Here is a 19,742-nt window from a genome sequence, read left to right as displayed (position 1 = left end):
AGGTCACGGGAGATGAAGGTGAAGAGAGAGAGAGAGAGAGAGAGAGAGAGAGAGAGAGTTGGGGGGGGGGGAGATCGGGTCGTTGGAGATGAAGATGGAGAGGTTTGAATGGACCAGATTCGATCATGGAGAACTTGGAATTGAACGTAGTGGCTCAGTTTGAGTCAAAGAGGAAGGGTAGTGACTTGTCCAAGTTGCATATGGGCTTAGCGAAGGGGTAAAGAGCTCGATGAGTCAGACAAGGAAATGGGAGAGGCAACAGAGGTGTCAAGGAATTGCTAGAGACCATTAAGATTGATGTGAAATCAGTGTCGATTGGGATTCTAGAGAGCGTGTAAAAACTAGATCATTGGCAATGTCTTTGGTGGTTTGAGGCTTTTGGTTCTTCAGTCTTGTGTTAGTTGAAAATTTTCACCTGGTTATATTTATATTTTTTAAGGACAAAGTTTAGCTACAAAATTGGTTGTAGCCTTAGGCTACAAACTCACTCAATAAAATAAATATTACTGCATATTTTGAAAATCTAACCGTTGAATTACATGTTCTTTACGCTCTTAATACACTTGTCAATTTTTGTGTCAATCGGATATTATTTACTATATAATCTATAATCTTACATTTTATGCATAATTTTAAATTACAAAAACTTGCAATTTAAAAATTTATTGATGACATAGCTATTGATCTTTAATTTTCTTGAAATTTTGCAAACATAGAGAATATAAGAAGAAGATGTTATCTAATGGTGGATTTGTCAAAATTCAACTCCAATAAAAAGATATTGAGTGAGTTTGTAGCCTAAGGCTACAACCAATTTTGTAGCTAAACTTTGTCCATTTTTTAATTTTACGAAATTGATATCCAAGAAGTAGTGATTGTGTGTGGTAGTTTATTTCATTTTTAGTGAAACTAGTCGCAGACCCGTGTTATGCTTGATAATTTTTTAGGTAAAATACTATCTTAGTCCCTAAAATTTACAAAGAGTTAATTTTTTTTTTTTTTTTGTATTTTTTAAATAAGAGGTAGAACCATTCATTAGATTTTTTTAAGTCATGGTGTATATATATAAGGTTAAATGAAATGTACTACCGTACACTCTTGATGCGATGGTCACTTCACAAGTATAAGTACTTGTGAGGTGTGGAGGATAAGAGCCGGGGTTCAAGTCTCTAGGATGGAGTTTAACACACATATACACTTAGATTAGGCTTGATTATAATTTCTATCTTGTATATAAAAAAAAAATAAATGAAATGTCAAAATTTGAGATTATAAAATTTTCCAACTTTATTTCTAATATAATTTCTAAGTTACTGAAGAATCTCAATTTTAGTTATGATAGGAAATATAATTTCCCTAATTAGAGTTTGATTAGTTTTAAGTTTAAAATTTGTATTATTATATTTAATTATTGATTATTGATTTAATTAAGTGAATGTAATAGTTGATTGTATTGCATTATAAAGTTTTCAATGTCCTCTATGAATGCTCGAAATTGTGTGAAAACACAAGAGATTGTTTAGACCCCCAATTAAAAAATTATGGTTAGATTGTTTTTACTCTAACTTATCTAAGTGCGGAATAAGAGTAAATGAAGCGTAATAAACCGACAAAACTACTCTAGTGCAAAAGCATGAACAACAAGCATTAAAAGTAAAGCACAAGAATAAGGGAAGAGAGAATGCAAACACAAGATAACACGCCGATATGTTATCAAAGAGAAAACTGAAGAACTAGGCGAAAAACCTCTCCGCCACCCTCCAAAAAGTAATTGATCCACTAGACAATTAGTTGGGATACATGGGTTAGCAAGAGACCCTCCAAGTTTAATTTACTCGCTGTACCTAAGCCCTCCAAGTTCTTACTCTAACAAGACTTCTCGAAACTGTGTCTTATTTAGCTTTTCGGATCCCGCAATACGCCCGATTGCATCCGCCAAGCTTCACCGGCTTCTTTTGGCAATTCCCCAAAGCTTCCCAAGCTCCAAAATACTCTCTACACTCTGAGTAGGTGTGAGTTATGTTTGGGTACAAATCTCCTCTCAACGTATGACAATGGGAGAGGGAAGGAGAAGATGCTACAATGATTTCTCATTAAGGATGAGTGAGACAATGATTTCTCACTAAGGATGAGTAGCTCTCTCTCTAAAAGATGGGTGTGTGTGTTGTAGAAAACCTATCTAGGGTTTTTCTCTCTGAATTGGCCTCCTTTACATGTGTAGATAATGAGGGAATATATAGCATGGGTGAAGGGTAAGCAAGTCATACATAAAAAAACCTTTGGGCAGAATGTTTCGTGACTACCTCGCGGGAAGGCCTTACCTGCGAGATACTCGCGAAACTGATAGCCTGGCACGACTCTTCAGCTTCCAGTCATGTGCTTTTCAATTTTTTCATATGCCCTTTTCGCGGGAACCCTTCTCGCGAACTTCTCGCGAGCTAGTCGCGAAATGCATTGATTCTTCAATTAAGCTTGAGCCTTCACCTACTTAATACTAAACCCAATACAATAAAATCCCACAAAATACAAGGAACAAAATTAAAGCAATTACAACACTTTTTGTCATGGAATAAAGCCAACATAAAATATAGTTGTAAATCACAACTTTACACTCTATATAGTTATCTCTATTTTATTTTTTACTCCTTTTAACCACTTTTTTTATTTTCCAAATAACGGTTACTAATTGACGTTTGATTTCATTTTTTTTTCCTTTAATTTATTCTTTATTACTTTGTATGTTCTCTCGCTAGTTGTAATTTTTATGGTCATCAATATGAAATAGATATCATGGATGACTTAAATAGTTATAAATGTAGTCATGTTAGTGGTATGTCAAAGTATTTTTTTTTCCATTTTGAATTTTCAAGGAAATATGAAAGGTATTTTTCTAGTTTGGTCTCAATCAATTAAAACATCCATAATATCTTAACGGTAGTAGTAATGAGCCTTAATTTTTTTTAATGTATGAAGTGGTTAGGTTAGTGGTATGTCAAAGTAAAAATAAATAATAACAAAAATTCCAAGGAAATGCAAAAGGTCTTTTTTTGAAAAAAGAAATGGTGACCTTTTGAATTGTAGAAATATGATTGTTAAATTTACCTTATTAATAGATTTCATTATTTAGTTGTAAACATCTAAATTAAAGTAGATGAATATATAAATGCAAAATTATATGTAAAGTTACAACTGCACAAGATAAATATGTATAGATAATATATATGAGCAAGACTTAGGTACAATACTTAGGTACTGTTCCTTAGATTCCCCTTTTAAGATTCTGCCATGTGAATTTTTTCTCATGGGATGGAAGTGTATTTTTTAGTTAAATAGCCACATGACTGAATCTTAAGAGGGGAAGTTAAGGAACAGCATTTAAGATACTGTACCTAAGTTTTGTCCAGTATATATATATATTGGTTTTTGATTATTCATTAATCATTATTTCATTGTTTACTTATAAATATCTAAATTAAAGTTTTTTCAATAGAAATATCTAATAAAATAGATGAATATGTAAAGCTAAAACTATCAAAGATGAATGTTTAACCACTAGTAGATACGTGTTTTTTGAAGACTAAAAGTATGCTTGATTGCTTTAACTGGAACTATATAACTATGCAAATATTGTTGCAAGTGGTTCCATCATTTGCAAATTATCAAGTTTGGTAGTCTTATAGAATAGAAATTTCATTTTGCAAAAAAAAAAAAAAGAAAAAGATCAATATTGTGATAACCTTTTTTTTTTTTTTTTTTGGTGCAGAAAAAACTTAAAATGTTAAGACCCAAGTTACCACATTTGGTAGCTATAAAATACGTCAGTGATATAAAAAATAGAAAATGTTTAAATATTTAAAAAACATTTTTAGTAGATTGTAATATAAAAAAAAAAAAAATTCTCAATTTTTTTAATGTAACTTTTCCCATAAGATCAATATTGTTGGCATCCTTTAAAGATAATACACAATATTTTTGAGAAGACGAAGAAGAAGCAGAGATGATGCTAACACATAATATACAATTATTAAGTTTGCGTGATTTAAATTTGTGGCAAATAATATATATATATATATATATATATGATAAAGGTTTTTATCTAAATGATATACAGTAGTCCATATTTTTAGTCTTGAATCGAAAAGTCCATTTTCAATAGCCTTTTAAGTCTACAAATTGCTCAATCTATAGGCCTAGATCATTCAAAGAGTGCTATCTAAACTATATGACCCTTTATCACACAAATATTTTTGATTTCCCTAAATGAAGGCAGGTGTGTATCTAGTCATTTTCTTGATTTGTGCTACATAATTTAATAGTACGGATGATGTGATTGAATTTAAATGTTGAATAAAATAAGATGAGAAGAAAAAAGAGTAAAAATAAAATATATAGCAATAAACATCAAATTATCCAAGTCATACTATGTAATACAATAGGAGCATTATATTATTATATACTATATGTATAATGTAGTAGGATAATATTTAATAATCAAAGAGAATAAAAAATAACTTAAAACACAAAACTAAATCACATCAACTCAAAGTAGAATTCTAATTAACACAAAAGTTCATCAACCTAAAGTATGGATACAATAAAAAGAAAAAAATCAAACAAAAAATGAAAAATAAATTGAGAGAGAGAGAGAGAGAGAGAGAGAGAGAGAGAGAGAGAGAGAGAGAGAGAGAAGTAACATTTTTTTTTTTTTTGGTGTGAAAAAACTATGCATAGAATGGAAAAGAAAATGTCAAATTTATAGTAAGATATTGAGAATAAAAATAGTCAAATAAAAGAAGATAAAATGGTAGAGAGAGAATGATATTAAGGTAGAAAGTAGTGGGGAGATGAAAAGGAAAAAGGGAGGGAGAGTTTTGGAAAATTAATAATAAAAATAATAGTTAAAGGATATTTTAATTTTTAAATAACGGAGATTTTAAGTTACCTTTTTTTTTTTTGGTGGAGGGGGAAAATTGGAAATTTTATTGATGTAAGCCTTTCAAATTGGCATGTAAAATAAAGTGTATTTGTGATGGAACATCCTTCATCTACACTAAAAAATTTGGAATGCCTATTACAGATCTAGCTAGACTATGCACTGCTTGATTACCATCTCTCTTGGTATGAGAGTATAGTAATTCATCAAAATTTTGAGACAAAGTTGTAACATCCTCTAACAACAAACCAGTAGGAGATAAAGCTTTAACATTCTCCCTTAAAGATTTTATCACTACCAACGAGTCACCCTTTAGAATGGCTTGTTTAATGCTGATCTCTGAAGCCAATGAAAGAGAAACAGCTACTGCCATTGTTTCAACCTCACCTCTGTTGTATGCTGCCGGTAATTTCTTTGCACAGGAGGCAATGACATGCCCTTCATCATTCCTTATAACCACGCCAACCCTTGACTTGTTATCTTAAATGAGAAAATGTTTAAAAAAATATATGGGAAAAATTGGAAACAAAAAAGATAATAACGTGACTATTGATGTGGCTCAACTGGAACGTAGCAACAATAAATGCTACACTTCAACTTTTAGATATATATAGAATGGAAAAGAAAATGTCAAATTTATAGTAAGATGTTGAGAATAAAAATGGTCAAAATTAGGGGTGTTCACCAAACTGCACCCTAACCACACCAAAACTGCCCGCAAAATGGCATAACCGCACCGCACCGCATTGCAACTATACAGTTTGCGGTTTTATAATAAGGAAACTTCATCGCACCACACCCTCTCTATATATTAATATATTTATTTTTTTAATATTAAATATATTATTAATAGTTTAATAACCCTCGTTTTCAACAAAAAAAGTTTAATAACCCAAGCAAGTATTGATTAGGAAAGCCAACTCAAAATAGAAAAACTAGCTCAATAGTTTAAAACTTGGCTCAAAACAAAGGGAAAGATCAGTTTTGGGTTGAGTAAGAAAAACTCAAAATTTGAAAAATATACTAGCTTCAAATTGTGTCTTATACATCGCATTACACATGTGACCACAAAAATAAGGTATGGTGCAGTTATGGTTTTGGCTAAACTCTAAACCGCATTACACCACATCGTACTGCATATGTGATTGCAAAAATGAGGTGTGGTGCGGTTATAATTTTGGCTAAACCGAACTGCAAAGTGTAGTGCTAAATATGGCCCAAAACCGCATTGCAAACACCCCTAGTCAAAACAAAAGAAGACAAAAGGGTAGATTGAGTGATATTAAAGTAGAAAGTAGTGAGGAGATGAAAAGGAAAAATGGAAGGAGAGTTTTGGAAAATTAACAATAAATATAATGGTTAAAAGATATTTTAATTTTTAAATAATAGAGTTTTTAAGTTACCTTAAATGAGAAATGTTTTAAAAAAATACATAGGAAAAATTGGAAACAAAAAAGATAATGATGTTACTGCTAATGTGGCTCAGCTGGAGCGTAGCAACAATAAATTCAACATTTTAACTTTTAGATATATATAAAATAGTAAAGAAAATGTCAAATTTATAGTAAGATGTTGAGAATAAGAATAGTCAAAATAAAAGAAGATAAAATGGTAGAGAGAGAATGATATTAAGGTAGAAAGTAGTGGAGAGATGAAAAGGAAAAAATGAGAGAGAGTTTTGGAAAATTAATAATAAAAATAATGGTTAAAAGATATTTTAAATTTTAAATAATGGAGTTTTTAAGTTACCTTAAATGAGAAAATGTTTTAAAAAAATTGGAGAAATTGGAAATAAAAAAGATAATGATGTTGTTCCTGATGTGGCTTAACTGGATTGTAGCAATAATAAATGCTACGTTTCAGCTTTTAGATATATATAGATATAAATGATGATGTGACATGTTGTTAATAAAGAGTGACGAAACATTTGTATTAGTTTGTGCAAAACATTTTATATCATATTATCTATTTTACATTATATTTTATTAAACTATTATTTCTTTATCAAATTTTTATTACCCTCCCAATCATCTCTCTCTCGGTCTCTTTCTCTACCAAAAATCACAGCTTCCCCATATCAATTTTAGCAAACTCAGATCAATAAACACAACATTGATCAAACTACGAACCATTAACATAAATCAAATCAAACCAAACAGTCCAAACCCATAGACCAAATCAAACTAAATGCATAAAAACAAATCAAACCCATAAACCATATCAAACTATAAACATACAAACCTAGATCAAAGGTAACCAAACAACCTAAACTTGGATATGAAAATGGAGCCATTGCACAGCCAACACAAAACCACATAGGCCCAAATATTAAAATATTATTTCCTTATCAAAATTGTATACTAAATCTACCTATACCAGATTATATAAAATTGTGTAAAAATATATAGTTACAGACTTGCAATAACCTTATAAATATAAACGGTTTTGAAAAGTAGTTAAATAAAAATAGAAAAAGAATGTTCTTGTAGTAAAATAGACTACGACTAAATAGTAAATACCCGTAGACAATTCATGTATACAAGTCATGGTCGTTAAAAAAGGAAGTACCTTTTTCCTACTCTCATGTCACAGCCGTACAAACCGTTCAAAATACAGTCAGTTTGTATATTTCACGACAATGATTTCAACTTTGAATTATACACACAATTTTTAGCATAATTTTGTATCATAAATTGCTACAAAATGAATTATGATTAATAAGAATATGTTAGTAGGTCATATGAAGACACACTCTTACCAATCACACCACATATCGGGTTATTACATAAAATTATGCCAAAAATCGTGTCCCTTACATCATTTTTCAACTTTTTAAGTGAAAAAGTGAGACTTCCCACGATACTGCTAGTTAAAATGACACCTATCTTCAGCTTCGGAGTTGCTTCTCATTCTTCTCTAAATAAAGATAAGAACTTCTAGACCCACAAAAGTCTACACCATTCCGTCCACCACACGACATGTCGTCCCGGCCGTATCTCTACCATTTCTATTTCCTTTTTTGTTTCTTTTCCCTTCTCTCCGGGATCCAATCCGATGACCTCCAAATTCTCATGAAACTAAAATCCACCCTTCAAACACCAAACACCAATGTCTTCAATTCCTGGGAATCCAGCAATTCCATGTGCAAAGACTTCGCTGGAATCACCTGCAATTCAGGGGGTTCCGTTACTGAAATCGAGCTGTCAAACAAAAATTTAACAGGGGTTGTTCCTCTTGATTCAATATGCCAGCTACAATCACTGGAAAAGCTTTCCCTCGGGTTCAACCGATTCAATGGTCCAATTATGGCTGACTTGAAAAAGTGTGTCAAATTGAAGTATCTGGATTTGGGCAACAATTTCTTCTCAGGGTCATCGATTCCAGACATATCCACTTTGGGCCAATTACAATATCTGCATCTAAACAACAGTAGTTTTTCGGGGACTTTTCCGTGGAAATCACTGCACAACGTTACCGGTCTCATCGAGCTCAGCGTTGGAGACAACTTTTTTGAACCTTTTCAATTTCCAGACGAGGTTTTACAGCTTACAAACCTGACGGTGCTTTACCTCTCCCATTGCAACATGCAAGGAACGATTCCAACTGGGATTGGAAACCTTAAACAGCTAACCAGTATGGAGCTTTCTGACAACAACATGACTGGCAAAATCCCTGCAGAGATTGGAAACCTCGTTAACCTCTGGAGGCTTGAGATCTACAACAACTCTTTCAATGGAAAACTTCCTGTCGGTTTAAGAAACCTCGCAAAGCTTCAGCAGTTCGATGCTTCCAGAAACTATCTTGAAGGCGATTTGTCTGAGTTGAAGTTCTTGACAAACATGGTGTCTCTGCAACTATTTGAAAACAGTCTCTCTGGCCAAGTCCCAGCCGAGTTTGGTGAGTTCAAAAGCCTTGTGAACCTTTCTCTGTATAGAAACAGCTTCACCGGTCCCCTGCCTGAGAACCTTGGCTCTTGGGCCAATTTCAATTTCATTGACGTGTCTGAGAATTTTTTTACCGGTCCAATTCCACCAAATATGTGCAAGCAAGGTGCCATGAGAATGCTTCTTATGCTTCAGAACAATTTCACTGGTGAAATTCCGGCGACTTACGCAAACTGTCCCACGCTACGTCGTTTCAGAGTCAACAATAACTCGCTTTCTGGTACTGTTCCCGCTGGAATCTGGGGATTGCCGAACTTGAACATAATTGATATCACATTGAATAACATCGAAGGTCCAATTACTTCTGATATCAAGAATGCCAAGTCTCTTGGCCAGTTATTTGCGTCAAGCAATCGGTTATACGGTGAATTGCCAGCAGAGATTTCAGAAGCCACGTCTTTGGTTTCCATTCAATTGAATGACAATCAAATTTCGGGCAATATTCCAACCAATATTGGTGATCTGAAGCAATTGGGCGCTCTTCAATTACAAAACAACAGGCTATCTGGCTCAATCCCGGATACAATTGGTTCTTGTTATTCTCTCTCTGATATAAACATTGCTAATAATTCACTTTCCGGTGATATTCCGTCTTCATTGGGGTCTCTACCAACTCTTAACTCTCTGAACCTGTCATATAATAAACTTTCCGGTCAAATTCCAGGGAGTTTGGCATCTCTTCGGTTAAGCCTTCTCGATCTTTCTCACAACACTCTAACGGGTCTTGTACCACAAGCTCTTGCAATTGAAGCTTATAATGGTAGCTTTGCCGGAAATTCAGGACTCTGCAGCCTTCGTATCAGCGCCTTCCCAAAGTGTCCCTCAGGTTCACATATGCCCAAGTATGTTCATACAATAATCATTTGCTTAGCAATAGGTTTGGCTCTCTTGCTTGTGGCTTTGTTATGCTGCTTCAAGTTAAAGAAGAGTGAAAAAGATCATCAAAACCGTTCGTTAAAGGATGAATCTTGGGACTTTAAGTCGTTCCATGTGTTGAGCTTCACAGAGGATGAGATTCTTGATTCCATCAAGCAAGAGAATCTAATTGGAACAGGTGGGTCAGGGAATGTGTATAAAGTCGCAGTCTCTAACGGTACTAAAGAACTTGCGGTGAAACACATATGGAATACTGATGGCAAAAAGAGCCAGAGCACCACACCGATGCTTTCTAAACGTGCCGGGAAATCAAAGCAATTTGACGCTGAGGTGCAGACTTTGAGCTCAATAAGGCATATGAATGTGGTGAAGCTGTATTGTAGTATTACCAGTGAGGACTCAAGCTTGTTGGTGTATGAGTATTTACCAAATGGGAGTTTGTGGGATAGGCTGCACTCAAGCCAGAAGATGGAGCTTGATTGGGATACAAGGTATGAGATTGCAGTGGGAGCAGCCAAAGGGTTGGAGTATCTACATCATGGGTGTGAGAAACCCGTGATTCACAGGGATGTCAAGTCTAGTAATATATTGCTGGATGAGTCTATGAAGCCAAAGATTGCTGATTTTGGACTTGCTAAGACTCTTCAGGCCAATAGTGGCAGGGATTCAACCCATGTAATTGCGGGAACACATGGCTACATTGCTCCTGGTTAGTGGACATCCACTCCTTATTTTCATTTGTGTTAAAATTTTTAAGGCTATATTTGAATATGTTAGTTTTTTTTTTTTTCAATATTCGTTATGATTTTTCTAATGAGCTGTTGATTATGCAGAATATGGGTACACATACAAAGTGAATGAGAAGAGTGATGTATACAGTTTTGGAGTGGTATTGATGGAGCTGGTGAGCGGAAAAAGACCAATAGATCCGGAATACGGTGAGAACAAGGACATTGTGAGTTGGGTTAGTAGCAAAATAAAGACCAGGGAAAGTGTATTAAGTGTGGTGGACTCTAGAATTCCTGGGGTTTTAAAGGAAGACGTTGTTAAGGTACTGAAAATTGCAGTTCTCTGCACAGCAACACTTCCCACTCTTCGACCCACAATGAGAAGTGTTGTACAAATGCTCGAGGATGCTGAGCCGGGTAAATTGGTGGGGATTGCGATTACCAAAGATGGTGCTAGCAAGAGTAGTAAGAATAGCGGAGTGACGGGTACAGGGTAATTTAATCCAGACTTATAAAGCTTTCAAAATTTGTCATTAGGGGTTCAAGATTTTTGGTCATCCCCATCCTTCTGCTTCTTGTAACATGTAGCATTACTGTGTAGTAGATGAGAGTGAGACTTTGAGATTATATTACAATATTAGCTGGAGCCTGTAGCATTTTACGTTTGTAATTTGCGAATGTAACATTGTAAAATAGTGTAAGAAAAAAGAAAGTGATGGTTGGTGAATCTCTTTAGGATTTTAGTTCATGATTACTTTTGGTTCCCATCCATAGCTTCGCAAATGAGAGGTGTGGTGTAATTCTGGAACCGAAGGGCAACATAGATTAATAGATATTAAAATAACCTCTTCTAAAATATGCCTTTAATAAGTGTGTAAAGCAGATTTTTTTGTTTACTTTATTTTGTAATCACTTTGGATGGTAACAACTAACAAGAATATACAATGCAGTAACTACATCACATCAAATGAACCCTAAATCCTCATTTTTAATAACTTGATGGTACATCACATCACATTTTTCCATCTAATTTGCAATCTTTTATTATTTTGTATATTTAATATATAAACCCCTTGCTTTTTAACTATACCAGTTTGGATCGTACATGCAAGGCACATACTGGCCATTACATAAAAATACATAAAAACAGTAATATATGATAAAATATAAAATTTATTTGTAAGACAAAACAAAGATTTAAAAAAAGATATCAATTTTACGATTTCGGAAGGAAATTTATAGATTAATTATAATCACATAGTACATATTTTAAATATAACATGTGCTTAGAAAACATGAGATCACAAAATTGAGCAAATATGGTGTCCAGAGAGAACTCAAAAATAATAAAAATAAAAAATAAAAACCTCATCGTAGACCAAGAGGGGACCTGTTTTTTTTTCTGCCAATAGAACGAGACAAAGTGACACACAATATACTAAAAATGCATATGTTTGTCTTCGTTCATATGCCTAATCGTTTGTTCAATATAGTTCACAAAAATAGTCTTCCATTGTATTAAACTTGAACCACATATTCATTTCTTTTGTTCTGTTGGATCGTAAACAAAGATGTTGAACTTATCTCTCGAGTCTCCATGGATTCAAATATCGATACCTTAGTGGGATAAAAAAAAAAAATTTCTATCAAAAGAACACACAACAATGCTTTCAATATCCTTGACGCCATCCTACAATCATAAAAGTAACCGTGTAAGCTTTCTATATTTTAGTAAACACAATGAAAAATATAGATTTTAAAGGTAGCTAATTGAGCATGTAGAATTTATAAAATTGTTGTGTTTTGATACCAGTAATGCATGAACAATCCTCAAATGCTGAACATGACAAATTTGGTGAGGGCTTGAATTAATGATTTTAAATATCATATTGAGTTGTAATTCTCAAATAAAAAAGATACTAATTTAAATAACTCAGTTATTTATGGAGTATTCATAGTAAAGGAAAAAAATAACTCACTTATATTTACATGGAAGACATCATCAACTTTAATATAGAAATTCTGCATCCCACATATAGCATCAGCTGGCGAAAAATATATCTTTGTTTAGGCAGACAATTCTAGGTAGCCTTTAACTTGGTCCTGCTCACAAGTAACACTAATGTAAAGTCAAATGGCATTTTCTATTTACCAAATTGATACAGTGAAATTTTTTTTTGAAGTGATAATACATGCAGCTGTTTAGGGTAGGCAACAATGGAATGGCAAAATACGAAATTATGTCCTCTGCTTCAATAGCTCCCTAGAGTACACCCAATTAATGAGGCATTAAAAATGAGAAGAAAATGTTTAATTAATTATCCATTATGTCTATTCTCTCAGGCATTCATAATGAATATCAGTTATTGGAAAGACAGTGGCATATGCGAATAAACATGACTGGGCTGCAAGCTCATATGAAAATTTTGAGAACTAACCCACCAAAAAAAAAAAAAACCAATGTGCTTGAAAAAGAATTGAGCAGAGATTCACTTAGGACTCCAAGAGATTGACTTATGTTTCCGCCTCCAGGAAAAAATGATTATGCTTCATGATTGAATAATCTTCTTGTTAAGAAATAAGAGTATTCAGCTAAGAATTAGTGGTGGAAAAAATGAAAAGAAATAGAAAAGGGGATCAAATGATAATTGGCAACCAAAAATAGTTTGCAGTATTATTAGAAAAAAGTCACGACATCTGAATTTAAATAAAGATATGCAGGCATAAATTGTGTCCACTTATTCAATATTAGCATCAAAAAGAAAATTAAATGCTGAACCATGACCAATGACAGAACAAATGATAATGCCCTTCTATCTGAAGCTTCCTTCTCTTCTTACCTATTTACCATGTTTCCAGAAGCAAAGAAAATTAAAAAACTAATCCAAATAAACAACTGGAATAGCATAAGAATAATGCAAAAAAACTAAGAGAGAGAAAGCAGAAAACCAACCTATGATCCTTGTGACATTTATGTCACGCAAACTGAATCTCATCTTGTCCAGCTTCTAAAAGTAGTATTATTTCCGATGATCATTAGATACTCTCTTTTTCAAGATGATCCATTCCTTCTTCTCTTTTTAGACAAGTTTTCAGGTTTATTACAGACGATTCATTTCTTTTTTAGATCTTGTTACAAAGGAGAGATGCTTCATATAGACTCCTAAGCTGCCCTTGCAATCTCTAAACTTGAAATAGTTTTATCTAATGTCCTACATTCAACATACGTTTTTGTTATACATCAACAATTGGGGTAGGTGATTTAAACCTTGAATGGCTCTGTTGGAAACACTAGGATAAGTGTTGCATTTTAAAATACTTCTAAATGAATCTCTTTTTTTGTAAGTTATACTTCTAAATCAAACTGATATAGCTTGCACCCATACTATAAATCACAATTTAGATATATCTCACATCTGCAGTCAAAGGTGTCAAGTAAATTTATTATTACCACAAAATTAAAGAAGACCCAATTATTATATGTCATGAAACAATGAAAAAAGATTGACAAGTACCTTTCAATGTCCTCAAAACATTGAAAATAAAAAAATGTGGGACACCCAGATCAAAACAGGACAGAAATCACGAATTTAGAAATTCTAAAGTTGTTAATAAAACATGTAAAAAATAATTCAAACCTCAGAAAACTATTAAGCACAGTTATTTTCAGTAACCAAATCTCACACTCTTCGCCGCTCCCATCTCATAACACGCACAAATACTCATCTTTTTTTCTTTTTTTTTTCCTGACATTTTCAAAGAAAAGAAAGGAGCATGGACATTGCTATAATTGAAAGAAAATGTGAAATCTTACCAAAGGAAAATTTTGGCTGCTCCTATAACACTTTCTTCAACTGCAATTTACATAAACGGTGAATTTAGAAGCATAATAAAAATCAGCCTTGGAATCAAAATATATTCTCTGAAGGGGGAGAGAGATAATCTCAAGGTTATCTCCCGGACAATATCCGTAAAAAATCTCCTCTTAACTTATTCAAATTTATGTAAGAACTCTTGAAGACAAAATATTGATCAGTGACAAAAGTAAAAAAAAACCTACACGAAAAGTATAAAAAAGACTTAACAGATTCACGAATTTTGGATTGAGAAATACAAGAGCATAACTAATGAAACGCAGAAAGTATGTGGCTCTCAAAAGTCTCTCATCTTCTGCTTTTTTGGGGTAAATTTTCTAAATAGGAAGGAATGGATTGGGTGTTTAGGAGACGTGAAGAAGAATGAGAAGCCAATGGAAATAGGAGACACTGAGAAACTGATACACTTTTTTTTTTTTTTTTTTAAGGTAATAGATATCTTCGTTAAAAAATGTATGTCATATTCACGATGATGGACCGAATGTACTAAAAACAAATACAAACAAATCAAACAAAGATAGAATGCACGAAATAAAAAATGGAAATACATTGGGTAAAACTTCAAGTACGAGACCACCCAAACAATGTCCCAACTAGCAAAGACTTCAAAAAATCCGCAATGATTTCAACTTTGAATTATACTATGGACAAAACTTTTGGTACAATTTTTTACCACAATTTATCACATGACAAATTATGATTAGTAAGGGTATGTAAGTGGATCATATAAAGACACTCTTACCTGCCAAAATTGTGTCCCTTTATAATTCTTCAACTTTTTAAGTGAAAAAGTGAGACTTCCCACGATACTGTTAGTTAAAATGGCACCTATCTTCAGCTTCAGAGTTGCTTCTCATTCTTCTCTAAATAAAGATAAGAACTTCTAGACCCACAAACGTCAACACCATTCCGTCCACCAGATGACATGTCGTCCCGGCCGTATCTCTACCACTTCTGTTTCCTTTTTTGTTTCTTTTCCCTTCTCTCCGGGATCCAATCCGATGACCTCCAAATTCTCATGAAACTAAAATCCACCCTTCAAACACCAAACACCAATGTCTTCAATTCCTGGGAATCCAGCAATTCCATGTGCAAAGATTTCACTGGAATCACCTGCAATTCAGGGGGTTCCGTTACTGAAATCGAGCTGTCAAACCAAAATTTAACAGGGGTTGTTCCTCTTGATTCAATATGCCAGCTACAATCATTGGAAAAGCTTTCCCTCGGGTTCAACCAATTCAATGGTCCAATTATGTCTGACTTGAAAAAGTGTGTCAAATTGAAGTATCTGGATTTGGGCAACAATTTCTTCTCAGGGTCATCGATTCCAGACATATCCACTATGGGCCAATTACAATATCTGTATCTAAACAACAGTGGTTTTTCGGGGACTTTCCCGTGGAAATCACTGCACAACGTTACCGGTCTCATCGAGCTCAGCGTTGGAGACAACTTTTTTGAACCTTTTCAATTTCCAGACGAGGTTTTACAGCTTACAAACCTGACGCTGCTTTACCTCTCCCATTGCAACATGCAAGGAACGATTCCAACTGGGATTGGAAACCTTAAACAGCTAACTAGTATTGAGCTTTCTGACAACAACATGACTGGCGAAATCCCAGCAGAGATTGGAAACCTCGTTAACCTCTGGAGGCTTGAGATCTACAACAACTCTTTCAATGGAAAACTTCCTGTCGGTTTAAGAAACCTCACAAAGCTTCGGCAGTTCGATGCTTCCCAAAACTATCTTGAAGGCGATTTGTCTGACTTGAAGTTCTTGACAAACGTGGTGTCTCTGCAACTATATGAAAACAGTCTCTCTGGCCAAGTCCCAGCCGAGTTTGGTGAGTTCAAAAGCCTTGTGAACCTTTCTCTGTATAGAAACAGCTTCACCGGTCCCCTGCCTGAGAACCTTGGCTCTTGGGCCAATTTCGATTTCATTGACGTGTCTGAGAATTTATTTACCGGTCCAATTCCACCAAATATGTGCAAGCAAGGTACCATGAAAGGGCTTCTTATGCTTCAGAACAATTTCACCGGTGAAATTCCGGCGACCTACGCAAACTGTCCCACGCTACGTCGTTTCAGAGTCAACAATAACTCGCTTTCTGGTACTGTTCCCGCTGGAATCTGGGGATTGCCGAACTTGAACATAATTGATATCACATTGAATAACATCGAAGGTCCAATTACTTCTGATATCAAGAACGCCAAGTCTCTTAGCCAGTTATTTGCGTCAAGCAATCGGTTATACGGTGAATTGCCAGCGGAGATTTCAGAAGCCACGTCTTTGGTTTCCATTCGATTGAATGACAATCAAATTTCGGGCAATATTCCAACCAATATTGGTGATCTAAAGCAATTGGACGCTCTTCAATTACAAAACAACAAGCTATCTGGCTCAATCCCGGATACAATTGGTTCTTGTTATTCTCTCTCTGATATAAACACTGCTAATAATTCACTTTCCGGTGATATTCCGTCTTCATTGGGGTCTCTACCAACTCTTAACTCTCTGAACCTGTCATATAATAAACTTTCCGGTCAAATTCCAGGGAGTTTGGCATCTCTTCAGTTAAGCCTTCTCGATCTTTCTCACAACACTCTAACGGGTCTTGTACCACAAGCTCTTGCAATTGAAGCTTATAATGGTAGCTTTGCCGGAAATTCAGGACTCTGCAGCCTTCGTATCAGCGCCTTCCCAAAGTGTCCCTCAGGTTCACATATGCCCAAGTATGTTCATACAATAATCATTTGCTTAGCAATAGGTTTGGCTCTCTTGCTTGTGGCTTTGTTATGCTGCTTCAAGTTAAAGAAGAGTGAAAAAGATCATCAAAACCGTTCGTTAAAGGATGAATCTTGGGACTTTAAGTCGTTCCATGTGTTGAGCTTCACAGAGGATGAGATTCTTGATTCCATCAAGCAAGAGAATCTAATTGGAACAGGTGGGTCAGGGAATGTGTATAAAGTCGCAGTCTCTAACGGTACTAAAGAACTTGCGGTGAAACACATATGGAATTCTGATGGCAAAAAGAGCCAGAGCACCACACCGATGCTTTCTAAACGTGCCGGAAATTCAAAGCAATTTGACGCTGAGGTGCAGACTTTGAGCTCAATAAGGCATATGAATGTGGTGAAGTTGTATTGTAGTATTACCAGTGAGGACTCAAGCTTGTTGGTGTATGAGTATTTACCAAATGGGAGTTTGTGGGATAGGCTGCACTCAAGCCAGAAGATGGAGCTTGATTGGGATACAAGGTATGAGATTGCAGTGGGAGCAGCCAGGGGGTTGGAGTATCTACATCATGGGTGTGAGAAACCCGTGATTCACAGGGATGTCAAGTCTAGTAATATATTGCTGGATGAGTCTATGAAGCCAAAGATTGCTGATTTTGGACTTGCTAAGACTCTTCAGGCCAATGGTGGCAGGGATTCAACCCAGGTAATTGCGGGAACACATGGCTACATTGCTCCTGGTTAGTGGACATCCACTCCTTATTTTCATTTGTGTTAAAATTTTTAAGGCTATATTTGAATATGTTAGTTTTTTTTTTCTTTCAATATTCGTTATTCGTTATGATTTTTCTAATGAGCTGTTGATTATGCAGAATATGGGTACACATACAAAGTGAATGAGAAGAGTGATGTATACAGTTTTGGAGTGGTATTGATGGAGCTGGTGAGCGGAAAAAGACCAATAGATCCGGAATACGGTGAGAACAAAGACATTGTGAGTTGGGTTAGTAGCAAAATAAAGACCAGGGAAAGTGTATTAAGTGTGGTGGACTCTAGAATTCCTGGGGTTTTAAAGGAAGACGTTGTTAAGGTACTGAAAATTTCTGTTCTCTGCACAGCAACACTACACACTCTTCGACCCACAATGAGAAGTGTTGTACAAATGCTAGAGGATGCTGAGCCGGGTAAATTGGTGGGGATTGCGATTACCAAAGATGGTGCTAGCAAGAGTAGTAAGAATAGCGGAGTGACGGGTACAGGGAAATTTAATCCAGACTCTTAAGCTTCCAAAATTTGTCATTTGGAGTTCAAGATTTTTGGTCATCCCCATCCTTCTGCTTCTTGTAACATGTAGCATTACTGTGTAGTAGATGAGAGTGAGACTTTGAGATTATATTACAACATTAGCTGGAGCCTGTAAAATAGTGTAAGAAAATATTTACGTTTGTAATTTGCGAATGTAACATTGTAAAATAGTGCAAGTAAAAAGAAAGTTATGGTCGGTGACTCTCTTTAGGATTTGAGTTCATGATTTCTTTTGGTTCCCATCCGTAGCTTCCCAAATGAGATGTGCGGTGTAATTCTGGAACCGAAGGGCAACATAGAATAATAGATATTAAAATAATCTCTACTAAAATATGTCTTTAATAAGGGTCTGTTTGGATTAAACTTATTTTGCTAAAACTGAAAACTGAAAACACTATAGCAAAATAATTTTTAAATGTGTTAATAGTGTCGTGAGACCCATTTTTAATGAAAAAGTTGTTAACAAGTGAAGTTTGTGGGACCCATTAACAGTGCACGGATGTACTGTTCACGGAAGAAAAGTCAAATGTTGCGGCTTGAAAAGAAAAAAAAGAAAGAACGAAACGTGATTTTAAAACGCAAAAGCGATGCCGGATCCAAACCGCATCTAAGTGTAAAGCAGATTTTTTTGTTTACTTTATTTTGCAATCACTTTGGATGGTAACATCTAACAAGAATATACAATGCAGTAACTACATCACATGAAATGAACCCTAAATCCTCATTTTTAATAACTTGATGGTACATCATATCACATTGTTCCATCTAATTTGCAATCTTATATTGTTTTGTATATTTGAGATATAAACCCCTTGCTTTTTAACTATACCAGTTTGGATCGCACATGCAAGGCACATGCTTGCCATTACATAAAAATAGTAATATATGACAAAATATAAAATTTATTTGTAAGACAAAATAAATATTTAAAAAATGATATCAATTTTACGATTTAGGATGGAAATTTATAGATTATAATCACACAGTACATATTTTAAATATAATATGTACTTAGAAAACATGAGATCACAAAGTTGAGCAAATATGGTGTCTAGAAAGAACTCAAAAATAATAAAAATAAAAAATAAAAACCTCATCGTAGATCAAGAGGGGACCTGTTTTTTTCTGCCAATAGAATGAGACAAAGTGATACACAATATACTAAAAATGTATATGTTTGTCTTCCTTCATATGCCTAATTGTTTGTTCAATATAGTTCACAAAAATAGAGTCTTCCAATGTATTAAACTTGAACCACATATTCATTTCTTTTGTTCTGTTGGATCGTAAACAAAGATGTTGAACCTATCTCTTGAATCTCCATGAATTCAAATATCGATCCCAA

General features: G+C 34.5%; 2 protein-coding genes and 2 long non-coding RNA genes across 4 annotated transcripts; 2 read left to right on the top strand and 2 right to left on the bottom strand.

Moving 5' to 3' along the window:
* The first annotated feature begins 7,778 nt into the window (after positions 1-7,778).
* Positions 7,779-11,208, top strand: LOC126708556 (receptor-like protein kinase 7). Its single transcript, XM_050408342.1, has 2 exons — positions 7,779-10,462; positions 10,587-11,208. The coding sequence occupies exons 1-2, from the start codon at positions 7,912-7,914 to the stop codon at positions 10,976-10,978; spliced, it is 2,943 nt and encodes a 980-aa protein (XP_050264299.1). The 5' UTR covers positions 7,779-7,911; the 3' UTR covers positions 10,979-11,208.
* On the bottom strand, positions 8,467-16,069 carry LOC126708558 (uncharacterized). The gene is made up of 2 exons (XR_007649194.1): positions 15,921-16,069; positions 8,467-8,550 (listed from the first exon to the last, which is right to left on the bottom strand). It is a non-coding gene; the product is annotated as an uncharacterized LOC126708558 (long non-coding RNA).
* LOC126708559 (uncharacterized) lies at positions 11,975-14,749 on the bottom strand. The gene is made up of 3 exons (XR_007649195.1): positions 14,296-14,749; positions 12,461-12,584; positions 11,975-12,171 (listed from the first exon to the last, which is right to left on the bottom strand). It is a non-coding gene; the product is annotated as an uncharacterized LOC126708559 (long non-coding RNA).
* On the top strand, positions 15,125-18,618 carry LOC126708555 (receptor-like protein kinase 7). The gene is made up of 2 exons (XM_050408341.1): positions 15,125-17,832; positions 17,965-18,618. The coding sequence occupies exons 1-2, from the start codon at positions 15,282-15,284 to the stop codon at positions 18,372-18,374; spliced, it is 2,961 nt and encodes a 986-aa protein (XP_050264298.1). The 5' UTR covers positions 15,125-15,281; the 3' UTR covers positions 18,375-18,618.
* Positions 18,619-19,742: the final 1,124 nt, after the last annotated feature.

Source organism: Quercus robur, chromosome 12 (assembly GCF_932294415.1).
Source record: "Quercus robur chromosome 12, dhQueRobu3.1, whole genome shotgun sequence".
NCBI classification, from domain to species: Eukaryota; Viridiplantae; Streptophyta; class Magnoliopsida; order Fagales; family Fagaceae; genus Quercus; species Quercus robur.
Note: the sequence above shows the minus strand (reverse complement) of the source record. Positions and strands in the feature narration are given on the sequence as shown.